At 50.1% G+C, this 8,673-nt stretch overlaps 1 protein-coding gene across 1 annotated transcript; it reads left to right on the top strand.

The window, feature by feature from the left end:
* Positions 1–4,134: 4,134 nt before the first annotated feature.
* On the top strand, positions 4,135–8,673 carry LOC142460965 (putative speedy protein-like protein 3). The gene is made up of 5 exons (XM_075562668.1): positions 4,135–4,198; positions 7,548–7,606; positions 7,901–7,986; positions 8,330–8,504; positions 8,614–8,673. Exons 1-5 carry the CDS (start codon positions 4,135–4,137, stop codon positions 8,671–8,673), a joined length of 444 nt encoding a protein of 147 aa, XP_075418783.1.

Genomic DNA, 8,673 nt, shown 5'->3' with positions numbered 1-8,673 from the left:
CCCACATGGAAGAAGCACACCAGCCTGTGTGATCACGAGGTGTCAATGGGATCAGGTATCAGGCATCAAAGACCCAGAACAAAAAATCATATCACGGTGAATGATGGGGAGTGTGGAGTGGAGCCCCATAGACCATCTGTAAGCAACCGGACATCCCTTACAGAAGGGTTGCAGGGAGGAGATGAGCCAGTCAGGGTGCAGGGTAGCACTGATACAACTTTCCTCTAGTGCTTTAATGCTTCCTACCCCACCCCCCACTATCATGACCCTAATTCTACCTTACAAATCCGACTAGACCAGAGCATGTACACTGGTACAGATAAGAGCTGGAAACAGGGAATCCAGGACAGAAAACCCCTCAAGACCAATAATGAGAGTAGAGATACCAGGAGGGGAAGGGGAAGGTGAGGGAGAAACGGGGAACTGATCACAATGATCTACATATAACCCCTTCCCTGGGGGACAGACAACAGAAAAGTGGGTGAAGGGAGACATCTGACTGCAAGACATGGAGAAATAATAATTTATAAATTATCAAGGGTTCATAAAGGAGGGAGCGTAAGTGAAGTGGGCAGGAGGGGTATGAGGAGCTGATACCAAGGACTCAAGTAGAAAGAAAATGTTTTGAGAATGATGATGGCAACAAGTGTACAGATGTGCTTGACACAACTGATGTATGTATGCATTGTGATGAGTTGTTCGAGCCCCCAATAAAACGAATTTTTTAAAAGAAAACCAAAATGTGTAAAGAAAAAGGTAAATAAATACAGTATATCATTTCAAGAGAATTATGACCATCTCAGATGCAGAAAAATTAAAATTCCTGATAAAATTTTTTTTTAAGTTTCTCTCGGTCCTCATTTTTCTGTGATGGCCAATTGAAGAGAACAGCATGTGGCTGTGAACTTTTGTCTCCTGCTCGGGGACAAAGGCCGAAGAAACTGCAGTGTTGAACACAGCCTACAAGGAGAGAGAGCGAGAGGTGTGGTTGCCCAAGGACCAGGGCGCGGAGGTGGCTGGGACTGTAAAGGAGCAACCAGAACGCTTCTCGAGCCTGACGGTGGCACACAAGTCCACACAGGCAACACAATTGTGTAGATCGAACATGCACGTGCAGGAGCCCGGAGGGCGCAGGCCTAAAGGCTGACAGTTCGAAAGTTCAAACCCACCAACTGATCTGAAGGATTTCAGATGCGGCAGTTGGCTTCAGTAAACTCCGTAGCCGTGGAAACCCTATGGGACAGTTCTACTCCCGGCACAATGGGTCGGAATCTGCTCAGGAAGAACTGGGGATTTCATAGACATACACACAAGTATGGACATCAAAAACTGATAAACATCCAGATAAAGTAGATAGATTTATCAATGCCAACTTCCTATATGACATTATACTATAGCTATGCAGATAGTTACCATTCAGGTAACTCGGCAGAGGACAGGGGATCTCTCTGTTCTTTCTTAAAACTGCATGTGAACCTACAATGATCTCGATCTCCTTAATTAAGGAACAGTTTTCTTATGAGCCTAACTAAACACCTGAAGAAGAAAGGCGATAAGAGTCAACGACATTAATAACTTTTTATGAGCTAGGAATTAACCAACTTTTCACTTTTCCCTGTGCCTTCTGATACAGAGGTGCCTCGTCCTCATTTGGAGTCAATAACTCGTTTGATTAAACACAAGACAAGGGACAAAGTGAAGGCGATGTCGGGACAGGAGGAGGTGAGCCGTTCCGGCTGCGGCCTTCATCATGGGCCCACGGCCTTTTCCTCGAGTGGAATGCTGTGAGGTCATTAGCTGCTGAGAGGCAGGTGCTCCGGAATCTTGGAAGCCATTGGCTCCCCAACCCTTGGCTTCAGTGAGGGCTTTTTCACACCTGTTGTCAGACTGCACTCGGGGTAAGTGTGAAACCCTGCTTCTGGGTGCCTGGGTCTTAGATAAGTCTGGGCTGGCTGTGAACTGTGTTACGTGAATTGCTGACTTGTACCTTAAACTCCTAAGTGGCTGGACACTGTCTATACAATGGGAGTTCATGATCATTTCAATAATACTCATTCACATAGACAGAACCATGCCTACCAGATTAATACATGTCATAATAAAGCAAGGAGAGCATTAAAATAAGAAGTTTATGGTAGTTCCAGGCAACCATTCACTGGGCACTCTCAAGGGCAGAGATCCAAGCCAAGCCCAATGACCATCATCCTATAACCTTGGGATGGCAGTCATCTGCTTCGTCTCACATTATGAGGTTTCAGCCTTCAGTCCCAGGGCTACAGGTGAGTTTGAGAAAAAGCCCAGTTCACCTAGTAGGGTTTCCGCATCGAGTCCTTCTTGGTTGGCCTATGAAGGATGTTCTGTGCCTTGAAAGAACAGAGTCTAAAGCTCCAGTCGTCTGGCCTGGGTCACCAGGGGCTGGATGGCCCCCAGCCATTCTTCCCTGGAGAACTCAGCAGACACACCTTCCAATCCTGAACCCAAATCCCCGACCTACGGGCAGCAGTCAGTCCTTCAACAAGGTAAGTCCTCCTCGGTGTCTCATCTGTAAATCTTAACTCAAAGATCATCATGAGGATTAAATGGGGGTGATCTTTAAGGCATGTATCAATATCTGAAATGTCAAGAAGTGCTAGCTATTACTATTGCTATTTAAATTATTATGATTATGTCTCACAAGGAGAGGGATAAGTTGAAAGAAGCGTCCCAGTCCAAATCAGGCTGGACTACTATTTTTTTTTTTAATCCAGAGGTGAGAGGACCCCTTGGAGTTCCACACCAGCCTGCTCGGAGGCTGCCCCAAACCAGCAGGAGCCAGCAAAGAAGTTTAAGAAGCGGGCGTGCATGAAGGGGAAGGCAGGTGCGTGGCCACTGGCCTCTTTTTTTTTTTTTTAATCAATTAAAGAAGCCCTGGTGGCCCTGTGGGTGAAGCATTTGGCTGCTCTCTGCGAGGTCAGAGTGTAAGCCCACCAGCCAAGCCACTGGAGAGAGACGAGGCTGTGTGCTCCTCTAAAGATGGACAGCCTTGGGGCTCTACAGAGCAGTCTTACTGTCGACTTTTAGGGGCCTCCGCCAGGAGTCCAGCAGCATGAGGAGATGGAGGGTTGTCAGTTTGATTTTGCTTTTTTTTATTTTTAATAAATCTTTTTATTGGGGCTCATACAACTCTTATCACAATCCACACATATATCAATTGAGTAAAGCACCCTTATACATTTGTTGCCCTCGTCATTCTCAAAATTCGCTGATTCCTGGAATCAGCTCGGTTTCCTTTTTTTCCCTCCCCCTCCCTCCCCGCCCCCCTCTTCCCCCTGCACCCTTAATAGTTTATAAATAATTATTTTATCGTATCTTATGGTTTGGCTTTTTAGTTTGCAACTCAAGGCATCCTAGTGGTGCCCTGGTCACGGGCTTGGCTGTTACCTGCAAGGCCGGTGATTCAAACCCAGTCGCGGCTCTGTGGTGACAGAGAGGAGATCTGCTCCATCGAGATGCGCAGCCTTGGAAACTCTCAGGGCAGATCTCCTCTGTCCTACGTCCTATACGGTTGCTTCCATGAGAAGCCACTCAGTGGCAGTGGTTGGGTGTTGGGTTTGTAGATAAATCCAAAGGGGACAATGGCCATCTCTCTCTCAACCCCTCAACATGTCCCCATGTCTCCCGGGTGGGTCCCACACGTGCTCATGGGAGAGCCTCTCTTCCTGCAGCTCTGGGGACGAGGAGCCCTCCGGCTTCCAGTACCGCCTCTTTGGAGACTGTCCCTGAGCACAGGACCAGGAGGAAGAGGGGCCAGACGAGGAAGGGACTGCTGGGTGTCAAGGCAGGTATGCGTCCTCGACATCTGTGACCCTGAATAAAGAATCAGCTACCACCCAGTGGCTACTTGTCCAACCTGTCCTCCCGGGCCCAGGGTCTAAGTCTTGAGGGAGAGCTACCAGGGAAGGGTCCAGGATTTTTCAGGTGGGTCACATCCATCCTCCTCTGGGGCCTTTTGTTCCAGTTACGACACGCAAGCGCAAAGCTGCAGCTTCCCATTTGCCCTTGGCGGATGCCTTCACACAGCTGCAGGCCTGGGAAAAGAGCAGGCAGCAGAGGGACACATGGACAGTCAGCCATGTCGAGGGCACAAAACTCACGATGAACAAAAGGAGGAGACCCAGCTACCGGCCCGAGGACCAGGAAGCATTCTACCGCCTTCTGGGTACGTGTCCTAGGCAAGCAGAGTGCCCGGGGCCCTTGCAAACTGAGACTCCTGTGGAGGGCAATGGCCTCCCCCCAAGCCTCTGTGCTGAAAGCTGCCCGGGGAGGTGGAAACTGGGTGATGGGGTTCTAGGAGGCTGCCGAGGGGCTTTTCCTCCTGTGAGAAATTACTTAAATGTTCCATGATCAAGACATTGCAGAACAAAGCAAGTGATGAGCCCTCCTTCGCCCACATAGACTCACTCACTTGGTAACGCCAACCGGTCAACATTTTAGAGATGAGTGACGAAAGGGTACAAGAACACTCGCTCTCTTTAAACACGCATGCGCACACACACACGTGGGAGAACACAGAAAGCAAATGAGCAAACATACAAACGCATATTGCTCTCAGCTACATGAATGCAAGGAAGGGCAGTTTTCAAAGATGGTAACTCAAGACAGGGTGTGAGCAGGGGCCGGGGAGCTGCTGAGAGGGGTTTCTCGGAAAGGTCTCTCTGAGAAAGTGACGTCAGAGCTGAGCCCTGGGTGCAGAGAAGGAAGCGCCCACCGGGGCTGGGGTGACTGAGGGCACGGGACAGAGGGCAGAGGCAGGGCTCAGCTGGGCAGGTCTGGTGGCTACAGAAGGGTTACACTGTCCAATCCAGTACTGACTCCTTACATGAAGCTATTGGATGTTAAATGAATGCCACAAAATGAGCAATTCATTGAAATCGAACAATTCCGTTCCTCGTTTCACCAGCCACATCTCAAGTGCTCAGTAGCCAACCTGGCGAATGGCTATGATAAAGGGCAGCGCAGACAAAGGCCACGGCCATCACTGCAGCCACTTCCTTTCGACAATGGTCTGCGAAACTCAGGTTGACTAGAAAAGAGGCAATGACCTGTGACCCTTCCATCCTCCCCACTGTGCCAGTGACCTTGCCCTGAGCAAGCAATGAAAGACACAGGAAGCCCAGGATTCCTCGGGTCTTCACAAATAATAGTCCATTCAGGGTCAAGCCGCATTACAGATGAGCCTCTAAGAGAGGAGGGGTGGCCAGGTCATTGTCTACAGGGACAAAGAAGACACAGGAGGGCCGTGAGGCACCGTGTGCCCCGAAATTTATGAACTCTCCCACCCACTCCTGCCCTCACCATTGCTCAGTAAACAGATGGGGCAGGAAAGCTCCGCCCAGTCACAAAATGAGGAATGGCTTAGACCAGCAGTTCTCAACCTGTCAGTCGAGACACCTTTGGGAGTTGAACGACCCTTTCACAAGGGTCACCCAATTCATAACAGTAGCAAATTACAGTTATGAAGTACCAACAAAAATAATTTTATGGTTGGGGGGTCACCACCACATGAGGAACTATATGAAAGGGTTGTAGCATTAGGCTGGAGTCCCAGGGGTCCATAAGCACCCAAACTTTGTAAGGTGGGGCAAATTTGTGAAACTGGGAGATCTGGGTCACATCTCTGCAGTAAGCAAATTTATCACTTCCCTTGGTGACCATGTGGAGAGGGAAATAAAAGCCAAGCTCACTGAAATCCAGTCTATGCTGACTCCTAGTGACCCTAGACAGGGTAGAACTGCCCCTGTGGGTTTCCTAGACTGTGACTCTTGATGGGAGTTGAAAGCCTCATCTTTCTCCCGGAGAGATAAACACTAATGGCAAAATTCATGCAAAGGACATTTATAGAGGGCTAAATACAGGCATAGAGCTAAATTTAGAGGGCTAAATACAAAAATACATAAATATATTTATATATGAGGGTGGGGAAATAGATCTATGTGCATATAATTATAGGTTTGGTATTAAAGTAGCAGGTGGACATTGGGCCTCCACTCAAGTACTCCCTCAATGCAAGAACACTTTGTTCTATTAAACTGGCATTCCATAATGCTCACCTTCCCGATACGATTGCTGAAGGCAAAGGGAGTGCATAGCAAATGTGATGAAGAAAGCTGATGGTGTCCGGCTATCAAAAGATATAGTGTCCGGAGTCTTAAAGGTAAACCAGTGGCCATCTAGCTCAGAAGCAACAAAGCCCACATGGAAGAAGCACACCAGCCTGTGTGATCACGAGGTGTCGAAGGAATCAGCTATGAGGCATCAAAGAACAAAAAATCAAATCATTGTGAATGAGGGGGCATGCAGATTGGGGACCCAAGCCCCATCTGTAGGCAACTGAATATCCCCTTACGGAAGTGTCGCTGGGAGGAGATGAACCAATCAGGGTGCAGTGTAGTAACGAAACATACAACTTTCCTCTAGTTCCTAAATGCTTCCTCCCCCCCTCCACTAACATGATCCCAATTCTACCTTATAAATCTGGCTAGACCAGAGGATGTAAACTGGTACAGATAGGAACTGGAAACAGGGAATTCAGGGCAGATGATCCCTTCAGGACCAGTGGTGAGAGTGGTGATACTGGGAGGTTGGTGGGAGGGTTGGGTAGAAAGGGAGAACCGATTAAAATGATCTATATATAACCTCTTCCCTGGGGGACAGACAATAGAAAAGTGGGTGAAGGGAGACATCTGACAATGTAAGATATGACAAAATAATAATAATAATTTATAAATTATCAAGGGAGAGAGAAGGGAGGGACGGGGAAAATGAGGAGCTGATACAAGGGCTCAAGTAGAAAGCAAATGTTTGGAGAATGGTGCTGGCAACAAATTTACAAATGTGCTTGACACAATGGATGGATGTATGGATTGTGATCAGAGTTGTATGAACCCCAACAAATGATAAAAATTTAAAATAAAAAACCAAACCCCAAATACACTGCTATTGAGTCGTCCCGACTCAAAGCAAACCTACGCAGAATTTCTAAGGCTGTCGGTCAGCCACATCTTTTTCCTCCAGGAAATTGGTGGGTTTGAACTATTTATCTGCACTTAACAGTCCAATGCTTACCCAGAGGCCCACCAAATTTCTATTTGTGAGAGCAGGGATGGTGATGAAGGAGTGTGAGGTAAGTAATAGAAGTTTTCTACAATTCAATAGCGGTGATGGTGGTACAATGCATACATTTGTTAACGTAATTGAACTGTAAACATTAAAACATATAATTCAAAATATAAAGGTATGCTACACCTCAATAAAACCTCTGGTGGGCGAGGAGAAATCCTGGCTCCACAGTTGAAACTCAGTATCTATTTGTCCAAGGAAGGAATCAGGCCTAGTCTTGACACTGAGGCCATGAACATTCCCAAAGGAAAGGCGGTGTGAGGCCCCTTCCTCCAGACAGGGGCTGAGTGAGGGGCGACTTCCTTGCTTCCTTTGAAAGGGGACTCCCCTGCCCTTCTCCCTGAGGGATGCCCAAGGCCCTCCCTCATCTCTTCCTTCCTCCCCTACAGAGGACCCGGTCATCCGGAGCTTCCTGGAGGCCGACATATTCCTCAAGGTGTCCGACAAGGTATTTGCTGCCCCAGAGGGAAGTGACCACCCCATGGGAGCAGGAGAGAACATGAACCCAGGGCCCCCCTACAGAGGGCCCCCCTCACTGCCTGCAATGAGGAGCAGCACTGGGCCCATGCTGGCCCCTAGGTCCCTCCTTCCCACCGCCTTCCATTCAACTGGAATGGCTGGGAGACCCTCGGCAGGGCCCTTCTGGAGCGGTTTGCCTCTGGGGCTTGTGGTTGGGGGAAGGTCCAAGGACCCCGGAGAGCTTGCGCTCCTAATGCACGGCCATCTGTCTGTCTCTCCGCAGTACCTGCTGTCCATGGTGGTGGAGTACTTCGGCCGCGTGGGGCTGCCCGGCCACCTCTACAACCGGATCCACTTCTTCCTGGCCCTGTGAGTACGCCATCTGTCCCAATCGCCCAACCCAGGGCCAGGCCTGGACCATGCCCTCAGCCACAGGGGACTTCTCGGGCACTGTAGGGGAGGCAGTGAAACATCACTGCTCCCCGAGACTGGGAGTGCGGGGGAAACCCGGGGTCATGAATGCGACCCGAACCTATGGCGGGTGGGACACGAGCTCGGTGTTGAGAGGGGACCTGCAGTCCCCGAGACCCCGGTCACTGGCAGAGAAGCCTCCCCCAGCCCCGACTCCTGGGTCTCTGTCCCCCTCTGGTCCTGCCCACGTCTGGGGTGGAGGCTGATGGCGGGGCCGGCGCCTCTTCCTCTGCTGCGGCAGCTACATCGCCTCCGACATGGAAGAGGACATCCCCACATCCAAGCGGAGCATCGTCCAGTTCCTGCTGGGCAAGGAGCACTGGACGGAGCTCCACCAGGAGTTCCTGCAGCTGAAGGTGGAATTCTTCCACGCCATGGGGCACCGCGCCTGGGTCACCCCCGAGCTGTGCGAGGAGGTGTGTCGGGGCGGGGAGCCCGCAGGGTGGCCGGGGACCAGGGCACGGCCGTAGGTCAGGGGGACTGGGCCCTGCCTTCTCGAGCTGCTCACCCGAGTTTCCCTTTCAGATCCAGGCCCAGAATCCACTTCACTGGGTCTGGAGTCGGGTGCGCCACCGCACCCCTTAG

Source organism: Tenrec ecaudatus, chromosome 11 (genome assembly GCF_050624435.1).
Source record: "Tenrec ecaudatus isolate mTenEca1 chromosome 11, mTenEca1.hap1, whole genome shotgun sequence".
Taxonomy (NCBI): Eukaryota; Metazoa; Chordata; class Mammalia; order Afrosoricida; family Tenrecidae; genus Tenrec; species Tenrec ecaudatus.
Note: the sequence above shows the minus strand (reverse complement) of the source record. Positions and strands in the feature narration are given on the sequence as shown.